The 16,239-nt window shown below is 38.3% G+C and overlaps 2 protein-coding genes across 5 annotated transcripts; one reads left to right on the plus strand and one right to left on the minus strand.

The window, feature by feature from the left end:
* Nucleotides 1-81: 81 nt before the first annotated feature.
* On the minus strand, nt 82-7,033 carry pbld (phenazine biosynthesis like protein domain containing). 2 transcript variants are annotated; one of them, XM_080885469.1, is made up of 10 exons: nt 6,897-7,033; nt 5,673-5,772; nt 2,120-2,218; nt 1,819-1,928; nt 1,653-1,682; nt 1,440-1,528; nt 1,125-1,216; nt 660-743; nt 407-469; nt 82-328 (listed from the first exon to the last, which is right to left on the minus strand). In XM_080885469.1, the coding sequence occupies exons 2-10, from the start codon at nt 5,731-5,733 to the stop codon at nt 216-218; spliced, it is 741 nt and encodes a 246-aa protein (XP_080741595.1). In that variant the 5' UTR covers nt 5,734-5,772; nt 6,897-7,033; the 3' UTR covers nt 82-215. The 2 variants fall into 2 exon arrangements, with proteins under 2 accessions (XP_080741595.1, XP_080741594.1); XM_080885468.1 differs by lacking the exon at nt 6,897-7,033 and adding an exon at nt 6,167-6,355.
* hnrnph3 (heterogeneous nuclear ribonucleoprotein H3 (2H9)) lies at nt 6,905-16,198 on the plus strand. Of its 3 annotated transcripts, none has more exons than XM_080885465.1 (11): nt 6,905-6,967; nt 9,211-9,303; nt 9,738-9,893; nt 10,576-10,719; nt 11,895-12,033; nt 12,851-13,050; nt 13,216-13,311; nt 14,165-14,280; nt 14,572-14,707; nt 15,060-15,116; nt 15,230-16,198. In XM_080885465.1, exons 2-11 carry the CDS (start codon nt 9,216-9,218, stop codon nt 15,301-15,303), a joined length of 1,206 nt encoding a protein of 401 aa, XP_080741591.1. In that variant the 5' UTR covers nt 6,905-6,967; nt 9,211-9,215; the 3' UTR covers nt 15,304-16,198. The 3 variants fall into 3 exon arrangements, with proteins under 3 accessions (XP_080741591.1, XP_080741593.1, XP_080741592.1); XM_080885466.1 differs by lacking the exon at nt 6,905-6,967 and adding an exon at nt 7,035-7,167; XM_080885467.1 differs by lacking the exon at nt 10,576-10,719.
* The last annotated feature ends 41 nt before the right edge of the window (nt 16,199-16,239 follow it).

Here is a 16,239-nt window from a genome sequence, read left to right on the forward strand (position 1 = left end):
ATGTTATGAATAAATGATAGAAATCCTAACAAAGCCTACAGTATGTTTGTCAGCTAAATCATTTCAGGATTGATCAGTCAGGACTTAAATGGGGTTTTTTTTTTTCTTTTTTATTTGAACCTTCTCATTTTTATTCAAGAGCCATAAAGTGTATCTGCAGGAACACGACAGCTGTGATAGCACATCGGTCACTGTCTTCTCGGATGTGTCTCAGCCTATAGTTTGATTGTTCCCTGCAGAATAGTGATGGTCTGTCCAGCTATGTTGATTCTTCCATCATCTCTCACTTCAAGTTCCAGCTCGCCGCCACGACTAGAGCACTGGTAAGCTGCACAGGCACAGTAAGCCGATTGATAATGGATAAAAGTGGAACACATCAGATAAATGACACATTAGTAATACGTACCCAGCAATTTCTTCTTTCCTAGTTTGTCAGACCAGTAGCTGCCTAGGACTGTGTGGGCAGATCCTGCCAGAGCACATAAGCAGGAATAGGTTAACACTTTCTCTCAAAATGCATTAATAAGACACCTGTAAATGCATCCACTTTAGTCCAGCTGCTTATATGTAAATGTTTTTAGACACACAAATGTTCAGAATTATGTTATTTGATGAATAATAACTATAGATTACATATTAGTGAAGGGCAATCATCTTACCAGTGACAGGATCCTCAGGGATGCCAACCCACGGAGCAAAGTTTCTGGAGTAAAAGTCATATCCTGGCTGGCAATCCGGTGATCCTGTTTCCACATTTTAGCAGCGTTTGATATTTAATATTTGTTGGCAGAAACATTCAGTGAATTTTGTTATACAAATTAAAATGAGCAACAAACGAGTCCACAGGACGGTGATGGCAAAGTACTGTGCTCTTCATCACCATCATCATTAAAACACCAAATGAGGGAATGTTTTTAGCAGAGTGCTGTTCATCCCTCCAGCAGAGGTGCATTGAAGCTTTTCTGATGGTACATGGTGGGACAACACCTCACTTAAACACTTCATGTTGGGTTTTCTTTGGTTTATTCTTAAAGGGAAGCATTGACTGTTAAGTCTTCAATTTAATGGAATTGCTACATGTGGTCTGATCCAACAAGTATACAACTCTACACAGCTCCGATTACCTTTCATAGTGACGACGACGGCTCTGACTCTTCCACTTCTCTCACTATTCTGAAGAGCCACACTGTCAACTTTCAGATGGGTAAGCACGGAGCTGGAGAAAACACACAAAAAGCACATACACATTTACAAAAATGTGATGAGTGGGTGTAGAAGGCTAGTTGCTTGATTATTTATTTGGCCTTCAAACATATGAATAAGCCCCACTACCTGGAAGCCTGAGAAATACAAATGTTTGAGACTTCATGAACAACAGGACCATGATTCAGATTCCTTTCAATTTGGCAACAAGCAAAGTTTTTTTTTTTTTTACTAACGTGTCACAGCTGTCAGCCAGTCGAATCAGCAGCTTCTTGGTGTTGTTGGACAGATAAACTTCCTGAACCGGGAGGTTTCCCACTGCCGCCTGTGTCACACATGTAAAGGCAGAGATTTAGCTGAACACACACACACACACACACACACACACACACACACACAGGAATGTAGCTACACTTTCACAAACCGTTCACAAAAATGTGATTTCTGACCTTGATGGTATCTTTGAAGTCGTTGGGATCCTGAAATAAAAGGAGTTCAGAAAGAAAACCATTTTACATACACTGTTAATAATACAAAAGAATCTTTTTATTTATTTATTTTTGACATTACAGGAATTGATGTGTTTATGTAACTAAAGAGAAAAGTTTATTTTACCTGTCGTGTGGGGGGGTTCAGAGGAAAGTCCATGATGTACCCTTCCTCCTTCTGGGTGACGCACAGATCTCCACTCTTGGTCTCAAACACCAGGGTGGGGTTTACATTTTCTGAAAGAAAACATCCATTACATGGTTATATGCTGGCACCTCTTTGCTCCTTTTTGCAGTCAGCTGCATTGTGCGGTACAGGCATCTCTAAAAAAGAAAAACAAATCGCTCCAGCAGCCTTTTCTAATGCACCTTGGTGTCACTTTTTCTTTTTTGGAAAAACATTTTTATGTGTAAATATTGCATCTTACTGTTGTATTGGAACAGCACTGCTGCAGAGGCCAGAGTGGCATGACCACACAGATTGACTTCAGTGGTTGGTGTAAACCATCGAAGGCGGAACCTTGATCCTGTTAATCACACATTTAAGACTTTTTTTCAATTTTGTTTTGGTTTTAGTTTCAAATACACAAAGTTAGGCAGTGCAGATAATGATGTTGGTAATTGGCTTACATCCACAAAGGTCTTCAAGGTCAACTTAATGATTTATTGGTTAAAGATTGACTAAAAGACTTATAATTTAGTAACCATCATTCTTAAAAGTGTGGTGTGTTGTCAACGTATATAAAAGTACTGTAAAGATTTAAAACATGTCACATTTGACCTATGACCTCCCCTTCAAGGTCAAGACATCTAAACATTATAATAATGCTATATAGAGCTACTTAAAACTGTTTTTTACTGCCATTGAACTGTCAACATGCAGGCATATAGGGAAAGATACATTCAATTCAATTCAATTTTATTTATATAGCGCCAAATCACAACAAAAGTCGCCTCAAGGCGCTTCATAGATACAGAGGAAAAACCCAACAATCATATGACCCCCTATGAGCAAGCACTTTGGCGACAGTGGGAAGGAAAAACTCCCTTTTAACAGGAAGAAACCTCCGGCAGAACCAGGCTCAGGGAGGGGCGGCCATCTGCTGCGACCGGTTGGGGTGAGAGAAGGAAGACAGGATAAAGACATGCTGTGGAAGAGAGACAGAGGTTAATAACAGATATGATTCAATGCAGAGAGGTCTGTTAATACATAGTGAGTGAGAAAGGTGACTGGAAAGGAAAAACTCAATGCATCATGGGAATCCCCCGGCAGCCTACGTCTATTGCAGCATAACTAAGGGAGGATTCAGGGTCACCTGGTCCAGCCCTAACTATATGCTTTAGCAAAAAGGAAAGTTTTAAGCCTAATCTTAAAAGTAGAGATAGTGTCTGTCTCCCGAATCCAAACTGGAAGCTGGTTCCACAGAAGAGGGGCCTGAAAACTGAAGGCTCTCCCTCCCATTCTACTTTTAAATACTGTAGGAACAACAAGTAGGCCTGCAGAGCGAGAGCGAAGTGCTCTAATAGGGTGATATGGTACTACAAGGTCCTTAAGATAAGATGGGGCCTGATTATTTAAGACCTTGTATGTGAGGAGCAGGATTTTGAATTCAATTCTGGATTTAACAGGAAGCCAATGAAGGGAAGCCAAAACAGGAGAAATATGCTCTCTCTTTCTAGTCCCTGTCAGGACTCTTGCTGCAGCATTTTGGATTAGCTGAAGGCTTTTCAGTGAGTTTTTTGGACATCCTGATAATAATGAATTACAGTAGTCCAGCCTGGAAGTAATAAATGCATGAACTAGTTTTTCAGCGTCACTCTGAGACAGGATATTTCTAATTTTAGAGATGTTGCGCAAATGGAAGAAAGCAGTCTTACATATTTGTTTAATATGTGCGTTGAAGGACATGTCCTGGTCAAAAATGACTCCAAGGTTCCTCACCACGTTACTGGAGGCCAAGGTAATGCCATCCAGAGTAAGAATCTGGTTAGATACCATATTTCTAAGATTTTCAGGGCCGAGTACAATAGCCTCAGTTTTATCTGAATTAAGAAGCAGAAAGTTAGCGGCCATCCAGGTCTTTATGTCTTTAAGACATTCCTGCAGTTTAACATGAGGTTTATAACTGCCACATTTCTTAGGACATCTGACCTTTTCTTCAATGTCAATAGTATAATATATAAAAAGCTTATTAATGTCCATTTATTTCCAAATCAATACCAATTATGAAGGGATATATACAAAATACAATGCTATTAAAGTAAATACTGCCCAGAGAGTGAGCAGTCTAAGCTGAGGTTTGTGCTCTGAGTATTTCTTTTTTGTAGTTTTCACACTGAAAAAGTAGCAAAGTAAACTAAAAGCAAACATACAGCATGCTGTGATTATTCATTTTTGAGCATGCTTGTGGTGTTGGACTCTGTCAGTGGAGTCAAAAGGGGACATAGAGAATCAGCTCATAGCTGGAAGTAATTAAATTGTGGGAGATGAGAAAAAATGTGGGAGATGGCTCTAGAAAACATCTGTGTGTCAGCAGAGAACTGCAAATGTCAGATGATATTTTTGGCAAATTACAAGAATACTGAACCCTTACTGCCATGGTTTGGGTTCACTTTTTACTTATTTAATTTAAATAACAGGCGCACTTTAAAAAGTCATACATGCTTTCATCTTATTACATTTGGACTTTTGTAATTCCCTCTAACCAGTTGTTTTTCTCTCCTTTCTCAGCAAATATAATTTAGAGTATTTTTCAAAAGTCACATTTTTAAGTCTGAAGTAAAACTTATTGTATCTGTTCCTGCTTCCTCTTTGTAAATAATACCTGCATTCCTCTTGGACCGACTGCACACTGCAGTTTTTCACTGTGACAGCTTGTTGCACAATTCTTTGGACTCCATACAATGTAACATTGTTACCTGACAGACTGCTGAGGACAGGTGTTTTTCAGTTTGTGCACGCAGTGAGTAAAATGCTCTGTGTGTGTTTAACTGCAAAGGAACACTAAACATAAGCTAATGAACAGATAAACCTAACTTGGAAAAATAATGAGCTCCTGCTAATGGTTGTGGGTCCTTAATTCTGCCTAATGGCACTAGTTTGATTTTGCTGAAGGCTAACCTTTTGTGATGCTCTTATGCAATCCAAAATTTGTAATTGACATTTCCTAATAGGTACAAAGTGCCATGAAATAGACTTTGTGGTGATTTGAATATATTTTTCTCTAATTTAACTGTATTTTGATCCTTAAATGTCTGTTCTCTGTGGCAAAACTTCAAAGTTTTAATTGTGTGACAATGTCACATCTTCCTATGGTCACTAGCAGATATTTATGTCCTCAATAGTAACCTGGAAGCTGAACTTCTTGCTAAATTTTCATCCTAATACCAGCTATCTCAGGGGGGCAGTTTGCTTTCATTGAGTAGATTTGTCCTTTTTACGGATAAACTTTTTTCACTTTTTTTGTAATCTCAGGCAGACTGATCCAGGCTTTTTCCTCATCACATTTAGACTATTTTAATTCCCTCTATGGAAGGCTCAGCCCTTAGACCCTCACAGCTGTGCAAATTCTTCACCACTCCTCACAACTTTTTTTTTTTTAAGTGACTCCTTTTTTTCCTATCATACAATTTCCTTGACTCATTTATTTCACTTGTCATATTATTCAAGTTTTGTGTCGTGTTTTTATTTTTTGTTTTATTTCAGTCTGTTTTTTTTTTTTCTGTAAACCATTTTGCAACGATTATATACATAAGCTTTATTATTATCATCATTCTTATGACTATAAATTCATACAAACTTGTTAATCTATATTGAAAATTTCTATCCTGCACCTATAGGGGCTACTTTAAAGTTTAAGCAGCATGTGAGCCGTACACCATACTGTACACTTTTGAAAGAGAGCTTTCCATTACAGCAATACAATCTAAGAGGCTTTGGAATTGGCAAGGCAAAAGTGATCTGTATTAAAACAGACATACCTGTAGTAAAGCTATCAGAGGGATTCGTCCTGGTGATGAAAGCAGTTTCTGAGAGGTTCATCTCTGCTGCTATCTTGTGATACAAGTCATCACTCAGCTCCTGTTAGAAACACACGATTTAACGAGCAAATGATAGTGTCCTGAGCTGCTTTGACCAGTTAATGATTGTAAGCTTCTGGCAGACAAACAGAGGAAGTTTGCTCACTGAAAATGAATAAACATTAAATAAGTTAATTGGAAGCAGCAGCCTGATGTGTCTTATTCAGTTCTTGTGTGATAGCACAGTTTTCAGGGGAACGCAACAAACCACTTTCATTTTCATAGTTGAATTTACAAAAGATTGTTTAAGTTAAAATACTTTTAAAAACACATCTTGTCGAGTTTGTTTTGCAGAAAGAATTTCTGTTTCTGGTCTGCACTTGTGCGAAGCACCGATGCAGGCCCCCATAGCGCAGGACTAAACATTAAGCTTTGACCTAAATATTCTTACTCACACGCTGAAGTGGACAAACTGCCGCTGGGTTTCCCCTGAACGGTAAATTGGTGAAGGCATCCAGCGTGAACACTGGTATCTCCATTGTAGGTGAGCGAAAGAAGACGAAAATGGCTTGGAAGTTAAGAGCCTCCGTCCTTCAGCACGGATTTTGATGGAAAGGGTCCACACGCAGTGCTGTGGATGGACTTTTGACCCTCCCTCTGCATGTGTTTTTTCTCTCTCCCTGCAGCCTATCCTATTTTCCACTTGTTTTAGTCACATTTAGACATAACCGGTTTGCGACTGTAGTAGAATGAGTATGTGTTTAAGACTACAAACTTTACCCCTTAAGATAGTCACTTAACTGTGGTTATTTGACAATCTAAAAATAACATTTTTAATGCGATAAATACTGTTTTGTATTGTATAGATAGCCAGAATATGCATGACTAGTCTTACAATATTTTGAGAGAGTGATTAATTTATGATTATAGACACACAAAAAATCCGACTACCCTGACGATAGTTTAGTCTTAAACGCATAATCTAGATTTTGAGTTTACAATAACGGGCACGCTGAATATTTGGTAAATTGTATTTTTATTACATGTCCCAGATACCAGCTCTCTTTGGAGTCGTAAACACAAGCGTCATATCAATAAGCAATTTGGAAAACACGGACTAGTAACAGAAAAAAAAGACGCTAGAATGAATCAACGTTTATAAATCGAAATCTCGCGAGAACATACCTGTGCAAGTTTGCTGGCAGTGTCACCTGAGGCACGGGGCAGGAGCAGGAGACCGGGGATAAGAGGAAGCGGTGAGATAATTTTACCGGTTCACTCATTGCTAACTGTGGATGTGTTTCTTTATGGAGTTGTGTTTTGACATCCAGTGAAGACGCAGGACCGTTAAAACGAGAATTCGTTTGTCCTGTACGTTTGACCGCTGTCTGTGTCCTACAGTTAGCCTTAGCGGCTAGTCTGCTAAATGCTAATGTTGCCGAGCTAACGTTTTCGCGTAAGTCTGGCTTACGAGAAACATATAACTAGTATGAATATTAGACTGATGGATACTCAGATTTGGAGAACTTTTTATTAAGATGCCGTCTTGCGTTTAAAGGATCAAGTTGGGTATAAGTTGAACTCCGACTAGGTTAGCTAGCGCGGCTCTCGAATTTTTAGCACAACACATAAACAGCTGGAAGGAGGAAGTATCAGACCATAGCTATTTAAGCTGTTCTGGCCGCTGCAAAGATACAGAAAGTCGTTATTAGATATGTTCTTTGAAAGCTTTTTGTGTCATATGTTACTAATAGTTATTTACTTTGTTTTATTGTACAGTTCCGGCGAGGTTTGTTGTCGGTTTAATCTGAATTTAAAAGTAAAAAAAAGAGTCTAGTCTGTCACTGCGTCGACATACCCGCAAATGTTAAAATATGAGATGAATGCAAACTATCCGGATAGATGCACCAGTAAACATTTAATCTCAGTGTTAACTTTTGCCAAACCTGTTGCTCTTGCAAATCGGTTGACAAAAATAGGATTGAAGGGGAAGATTCGGCAACAACTCGAGTGATCTTATTTATGTTTAATAAGCCAAATTCCTTTAAATTAATTATTCCTTCAGCTTTTATTTACCAGATTAAAATTGAGACCATCATGCCCACACTTAACAATGAGGGATTGTTATTGCAGCCTAACTTTGTTTTTAAATTCTTTTTAAAATTCATTTTGTGTGTAAAGCACACACGGGGGATGTTGGCTATCTCAGGATCTTACTCACAAGTGAGGGCAGAAAGGGATTGGATGTCGGGCTGAGGCTTTTTTTTTTTTTTTTTTTTTTTTTTTGCAGTGATGCAGATTCCGAACCGGATTTTTGTGATAACGAGAGACCTGAACGTGAAAGCAAAGCTGTCAATTTACCGATTGATATACGTCCTTACCCTCACCTATGGTTATGAGCTCTGGGTTGTGGCTGAAAGAATGAGATCACAGATACAAATGGCGGAAATTAGTTTTCTCCTAAGGGTCGCTAGCCTCTCTCTTTTTAAGATGGGTTGAGGAGTTCAGCCAAGCCACAGGCATTCAGAGTAGAGCCACTACTCCTGCACATTGAAAGGAGCTAGTTTGAATATCTCAGGCATCTGATTTGGATACCTCCTGGGCGAGGTGTTCTGGGCATGTCCTACTGGAAGAAAGCCCCAGGTATTCCCAGGACACTTTGGAGTGCCTTGGTGTTCTCCTGAATGAGCTATAGGAGGTGCCTGGGGAGAGGGAGGTCTGGGTTTCTCTGCTTAGGCTGCTGACCTCACGATCTGGCCCCAGAGAAGCAGGAGAAGATGAATGATCAAGTACTGTTTGCAAGCCAGAAGCATTAAAAATTTTCCACTTCATTATCATTAACAGTGAATGCACACATTATTAAAATGCACACCAGAATGCAAAGAAAAATAGTAATAGCAAATAGTAATTCATAACAATAAATGCATTTTTTTTTTTTAAAGTTTGTTCAGTGTCCAGTACCCCCAGAGCAAATGACCAGAATACTTTTGGTCCTTTATATAGATCTGGCACAGGACTCCACATAGTGACCCGCGCTTGTTGGTCAGCAAGACTAGAAGCATAATGTTTAGAGATACACTAAATATGATTTTTCTCGGCCGATTCAGATTTGTTTTTGAAGTCTGACCTACCGATCCCTATTTTCTAAGAACAACAAATGACAACACATGGAAATGAATATCTACTCATCTTCAATGCTAATATGAGCTGCTTTCTTGCCACAAGGAGTAGCCACAGCAGGTAGTGTCCCCCTTTTTTTTGGGGGGGGGGGACTGTTTCGAACTGGAAAACTATACACCCTTACTGACGCATCCGACTGGAATAGAGCCAGTAACTTTTTTTTTTTTTGCCAAATGAATGTTAATCATAACACTGTGGAGTCAGCTTCAATGCAAAATATCAATTTTGTAATAAATGGATTATTAAACTTAAGAATTCATAACTAAGCAAGTGTTGCTGACACAAATGTCTTTCTGCTGTGTTGTGCCGTCTGTGACAGTGAGGATGTCTTTGAATGACGAGGGGTACGTGGTTCGGATCAGAGGACTTCCCTGGTCCTGCACACAGGAGGAGGTGGCCAGTTTCTTTTCTGGTGAGGAAACAGACGTCTTTACATCCTCAGACAAGACCTTAGCTGTTAGTGTTGAAATTGTCACTAGACTAGTTAAATCGCTTAGCATGGCATTCAAGTTTGCATGCACAAGTCTTTTGTAGCACATCTCTGTTTTTGTTATATGCCACACTATTCAAATTTCAGTAGCAATATCAAAGAGCCAAGGGTATCAAGAAAAATGGAAATTATGACCAAAGAATTGGATAAAACATCCAAGCTTTCAAGATGATTTTTAGGACAATAATGTAAAGGTTGTTTATTACTTATCCAAACTTACCTTGAGTGCCTGAACTTGGATGTTTAATTTTTTTTTTATTAATTTTTTTATCTTTTTGCAATGGTTCATTACCATTACCTCTTCTCTAGCAGAAGACATCAGTTTAAAAACTTGACGCAATCTCTCTTATGTTTAGACTGTGACATCGCGGGAAAAGTAAATGGAGTGTGTTTCACATACTCAAAAGAAGGCCGTCCGAGTGGAGAGGCATTTATTGAGCTGAAAACAGCAGAAGATTTCAAGAATGCTCTTGCGAAGGACCGTAAATACATGGGGCACCGATATATAGAAGGTAAGCAAACTGGTTAAAACTGAGCAACAGATTTGAATGTTAAGGACGCTACACACTGAACACGTTGAATTTTGCAATGTGATCCAGGAGTTAAAGCTGTATCACGCTGCTTTTGTACACATTTCACAATGTCAGTGGGGCGATTTGAACTATTATTAGCAGAGTTGGCAACACATAAGGAGGTATCAATCATTCTAGAGAGGCGTCACTGTTTAGCTCTGCGTCTGAGGTAAAATGGTATTATTTTACCATTTCTATTTCATTGTGTATTCAGTCCCAGTGTGCAATCTGAGTTACAGGTACACTTGCTGCCAGATACAGTGATCTGATTGGTTACATCTGTTTATTCAGATCCATAAAATCGAGCTTGGTTCAAAATAAAAGCAAATGCCCCAAATTCATCAACTGAAATTATGCGGTCAGTGTGAACTGCTGTGTTAAGAAAAGGTGAGTCAGAAGAATATTTTTAATGCAAGAAATAGTTACATTTTACGCATCTGGTGCATAAAGGTTTTTTTTTTCTCTTTCTTTGTATCATTAATGGTTCATAAAGCAGCAGTTATTCAGTTATATTGGGTTCCTCATTTGCATATGAAGCCTTTAAGAAAACTGTAATGAACATGTTTAAGTTTAATTTATGACCAGCATGTGATGTTTGTGAGTGTCTGTCTGTCCAAATCAGTGTTCAAGTCGAACCGTAGTGAGATGGACTGGGTGCTGAAGCGTAGCGGTCCTGCTGACTATGACAGCTGCAGTGGCTGCATGCTGAGACTTAGAGGCCTGCCCTTTGGCTGCAGTAAGGAGGAGATTGTTCAGTTTTTCTCAGGTACATGAACACTGAGACTTTTGGGTAAATACTACATAAAGTTGTATTGATGTTACAGTAGATATTTTAGTCTGAAGGATAGTTTTTCAGTGCTGTAGTTTGTGTTTTGTTTTTTTTATTGTTATTCAGAACACCGTAGCAGTCAAATGAGATGCAACCATAAATTTAATTTAAGACAAACACTTAAGAAAGCCCTTTGTCGCTTCATTGCAATATAGACCTTGTGCAGAATATTTAAAAAGGCTATAAAAAGACAAGTCTTTTTAAAAAAAAAAAAAAAAAAGAGCTGTCAACTTCACACGATCTTCACTATAAACAGGGCTATATTAGGAAATGTGATGTGGATCATTAAAAGAAAAAAAGAAATCCAAATACTGCCAACTTCACTTTGAACAGTGCTTTTCACTTTTGCCACTAAACCCCATTGCAATACATAGGCATATGCTAACCTTCAGAGTAGATTGACAGGTTATTAAACTTAACATGATTAACTGTGACTAAGTTATTAAACATGTCTGCGTGTTCTAATGTGTGTTTGTTCTTGCAGATTAGTCATGCTGTGCTTACTAATTTGTCCTTGTCCGAATTGTTAGTAGTACAGCAATGATGTTGGTGTTCTGTTAGTCCATTATTTAGCACATTTGTATGACTTAAGATGCCATAGCTCCTAAAGTATTTAATAATAGAATGAGCTGGGCTGTTTTGGCTGAGGGAAGACAATCCCATAAAACTGATCTGGGGTCAGTATTAATGACACTGGCATTGGCTATCTAGGATAATATACACTAATGATTAATATAGATGGATACTAATATTATATTTTTTCAGATAAAGCATAATTTGGCCATTGTGCTACATATACTCTGTAGTTGTTGTTGTTTTTAAAAAACAAAAAACAAAAAAAACAAACAAACAAACAAAGGTGAACATACAGTGGCTTATAAGCTGACTCCAAGGCAGTTTTTTTTTTTCTTCTTCTGTTCCACTGCTGAGCAGCAAGTGTAAAGTCAGTCCCCTAAGATGCTCCTATTTTAAGTAGTATGAGATAATACAGCTGTTGTTTATTTGCTTTAATGACCCATTAATCCTTAAAGCTCCACTGATGTAGTGGGTGTTGTACAATCAATTCTATCAGTCTACCTACCGACCTATGTATTTGTGTGCTTGGGTTAAAGGGTTGAGAATCGTGCCAAATGGGATAACTCTGCCAGTGGACTACCAGGGGAGGAGCACAGGGGAAGCCTTCGTGCAGTTTGCCTCAAAGGAGATAGCAGAAAAGGCTCTGGGGAAACACAAGGAAAGAATAGGGCACAGGTGGGACAGATGGGAAAGGGACGGGCTGGACTGGGTTGGGCTTCTGTTAACAGCATTTAATGGGTGGTGATATTAGAATAATTGTGGTATTATTGGGTTGGGGTCTGAATATAAGCATGGGTGGATGTGCTAGTGTGATTATTATTATTTATTTTTTTATTTTTGGTAAAACTGATAAAATGGTAATTAATAATGGGTGGATCATGTTATATTTATTTTTATGCTAATAAGCTTAATTGGTTTATATATTGTAATTAAATGTGAAATATTGGGATGGTCTGTCTGTTTTTTCAAATAAAGGTTGGTGTATTATTTTTGTCATAGACAATTTTCCCGTGTTCATTTAAGATGTGGGAGCTCTATTTAATTGCCTTACAGAAACATTTGGGTTTAATAAATGATTCATTGGTCCTTATTTTATGACCTTCGTTGATTTATGTAGATCATTTATTATGGGTGGGGGGTATAAGTATAGAATTAAAACAAACAGCCAGCACAGGTTCAACCATTAAAGCAGAGAAACAATAAAGCACCTAAAAGCCCTGTAATGATTTCCTTGGCTGTAAGTAACAGTGGTGAGGTTGGTGTAGAAATCCTTTACTTCAGCCTTAAGCCCAGCTAGTGAGATTTTGAGGTCAATCATTCAGACCACTGATTAGAATATTTCTACTTTTGTGTCTTTATCTTCTCTCTGTAAATTATATCTATGTTTGTAACCTTAATTGAGCCACTTCAACACCTTAACCCTCTCCTCTGCCTCTTGATTTTTTTTTTATTTTTTTTTATCCTGCGTATCTCTATGTACCTCATATTTCAGGTACATAGAGATTTTTAAGAGCAGTCGTAATGAAATCAGAGCCTACTATGAGGTGCCCCGGCGGGGAATGGGAGCCCAGAGACCAGGGCCCTATGATAGACCAATGATGAGCGGCCCCAGAGGAGGGTTTTTTGGTCCTTCTCCTGGCCGTGGTGCCACCATGATGGATAATATGAGGAGTGGAGGTGGTTACGGAGGAGGTAAGCAGTTTTTGTCTGACCCTGTAGAAAAGGACCTTCAGTTATATTCAGAATAAATTATATTCAGTTCTCTCTCATTCTGCTGGTGTAAAGAGCCTTGTTTCACCTGTAGTGTATCTGTGAGCGGTGAACTGCAGATTGTCTTTGCTGTGTTACTGTGTCCAGGTTACAGTAACTTTGACAACTACAACGGGTTCAACAACTACTGTTTTGGCAACGGCATGTTTGACGAGCGAGTGAGAGGAGAGAGGGGAGGAAGAGGTAAAGTTCAGATTTTATTTGCCTTTCAGAGTTGTGTATTTGGAGTTTAGTGCCCCTGCTGAAAGGCTGGAATATTTTCTGATATTTGGTGATTACATTTGGTTAATTGCATTTTATTTTTCTCAAACATGTACTTTATCTGCACAAAACATTTGTTAATGAAAACAGGAATGTGCTTGGATGTTTAGTAAGTTGCCCAAGGACATTTTAACATACGGATGAAGGAACTGAGGATTCCTGCACTGCCAAGCTTCTGAATAGTAGACCAACCCTCTCTGAATCTAAAAACTGAAAACAAGATTTTTGGGGCCCACAGTTGCAAACTGAGTAACCAGTGAGGAACGTAACTTGTCTATCCAGAAGATATGTTTAAAAACCACGTGTACTACTACACCACACACCCCTGTTTCAAATGATTAAAATAGAAAATAACTTCTGAGCAATTTCAGACTTCTACATGTTCCAGCTTGTATGATTTGAAACTAAAATCATTCAAAAGGCTTTTTTTTTTTCTTTTTTTCTTTTTTTTTCAGGACAAATGATTGCCTTGCCTTTTTCAACAGCCATCTTAAAAATTGTCACCATCTTGAGTTTTCAAATAGCTTATCATGAAACTGTAACTGGTACTTCTACCTGCCTGTGAATGATTTCCCTGCAATTTTATCTACTGCACTAACTGCTGATGTCAATAAGTGAAATTAGGATTTGCTTTGTGAAGCAGATGTCTATGGCAGTAAATCTAAGACTTCTCAGTGAAGATTTAACACCTTTTATGTAAGAAATATATATTATACACACATGAAATACTGAATTACTGTTTTGTTTTTCTCTCCGCCCCACCACCACCACTTAGGAGTGGGAAGCCATGGTTACAGTAGTCAGAGTGATGTCGGCTCAGGCTTTCATAGCGGTCATTTCGTCCATATGAGGGGTCTACCTTTCCGTGCCACAGAGGGAGACATCGCTAAAGTAAGAAAACGCTAATCTGATGATTTGTCTTAATGTCTGGATCAAGAATATCAAACTCTGTGGATTTAACTGAAAATATTTTTATTAGGTGGCAGAAAACTGCATTATTCAGTTGAGTGTGTCACGTGTGAGAGAGGGTTTTCATACTTTCTCATTTTTGAAGTTAGAAGTTGGAAATGTATTATCTATGTGGGAACCCAACCTGTCCAGTCCTTTAGATCTGAGATGTCTGGTTTCTGCTCATGTCTTAAAATATCCAGAATTGTATTAACCTTCATTTATTTTTCACAGTTCTTCTCTCCTTTGAACCCGTTAAGGATCCACATCGATATGGCTCCCAACGGCAAGTCAACTGGAGAAGCAGACGTGGAGTTTCGCTCCCATGAAGATGCCGTGGCCGCCATGTCCAAAGACAAAAACCACATGCGTATGATTTGGCTTTTTTTTTTCTCTCTCTCTCTCCCCTCAAGCCAGTGTTTCCATTACTCTCACTCAGAGATACTTGTCAACTCACAGCAGAGATGCAGAATAAGACAGTGGGAAAAATTAAAATAAAAATGTCAGTGAGGCAGAATTAACATAGGAATACATTTTAAGGAGGTTAGTCTTCCTATTGAGCTTAGACCAAGTGTCTAAGATATTTCAGCTTGATTATCTTTACTAATCAGTTTCAGATAAATGCATACATGTCATTTACATTAATGTCTAACAATATTTATTTTTAAATGAAACGTCCATAAACCTCTTTGACTGATTGGGTTGATGTTGGTTTTCCACAGAACATCGCTACATCGAGCTGTTTCTTAACTCGACAGCCAGCGGTGCCGCTGAAATGAGTGAGTTTTAACAGTGTTTTGTTCAGCTTGATACAGTTTCATTATACATTTATAATTTTGAGAATGAATTTGATCATTTTCAAACCAAATGATCTTTTTTGAAAACCTTTCAGGCCGTGGCAGCGGTGGTTACTATAGTAACTCAGGAGGAAGCTCCCGGAGCAGCGGGCTGCGAGGTGCATACTGATGATGTCATCCCACAGCTCCAGTCCATCCTGGCGTTCATGTCACGTCTCTGAAGGCCACATTTAATCAATGAGTGTTTCTAAGCAGGAAAGCTGACGTGAAGTTCCACATTTTCTTTCCTTTTTGTTTTTAAAAAAAAAAAAAAAAAAAAAAGGCAGAATGAAAAAAGTAAGACACAGACATGACCACAACGAGCACTATTTTCACACTATTCCTAGAAGCATATGAAGAACAACATGGCTTACACGGAGATAAAAATCCCGGAGCTGTCACAGGTGCTGAACGTGGTCAACTGGTCATGTCAAAGGATTCATGTTTCTTAAAATTGAAGATTGTAGTACAGTTTATCTGAATACACACAAATACAGAAAAGATACAAATTGCAGAAAGATGTTGTCTTTTGTAATTATATTTTATGGAATGGTATTAAGAGCGTTACATCTGAATGCATTAGTTTTTGACGACTTTAGTGGGATGCACTTTTTTTTTTTTTTTTTTTTTTTTAATTCTCCAGTGCAGCAGGAGCTTCATCCCACAGAGCAACAGCTGTGGTGTTTGATATGTAAGGGGTGGGTGGATTGCTTTGGTTTGGGTATCTCGTTGCAAGTCTTCATAGGTTGCGGTCTTAATCATCTTGATTGAAGTGTGTTCAGATAATAACATCCATTTGACCTTGACTTCAGATCAGCTTTTCTGGTTGAGAATGTTTTGTAAATGTGAGCCTGTGTGTTTTTTATGAATGTTTTCACAGTTCATTACAGAATTTAAAAAAAAAAGTTGAAATATTATATTCCACTCTCAAAGAGTGGAATTAAAATAAAGTCTATATTTGAGCTGTAAGATAGCTTGTGCAGCTGTTGTACATTTTGCCTAATAAATTTTATATTTAATTGTCTTTCTGACTGTGATGTTATTTGAGGACAAATCTCCATATTGA

The sequence above is a fragment of the Rhamphochromis sp. 'chilingali' genome (genome assembly GCF_963969265.1).
Source record: "Rhamphochromis sp. 'chilingali' genome assembly, chromosome: 6".
Classification (NCBI taxonomy): domain Eukaryota; kingdom Metazoa; phylum Chordata; class Actinopteri; order Cichliformes; family Cichlidae; genus Rhamphochromis; species Rhamphochromis sp. 'chilingali'.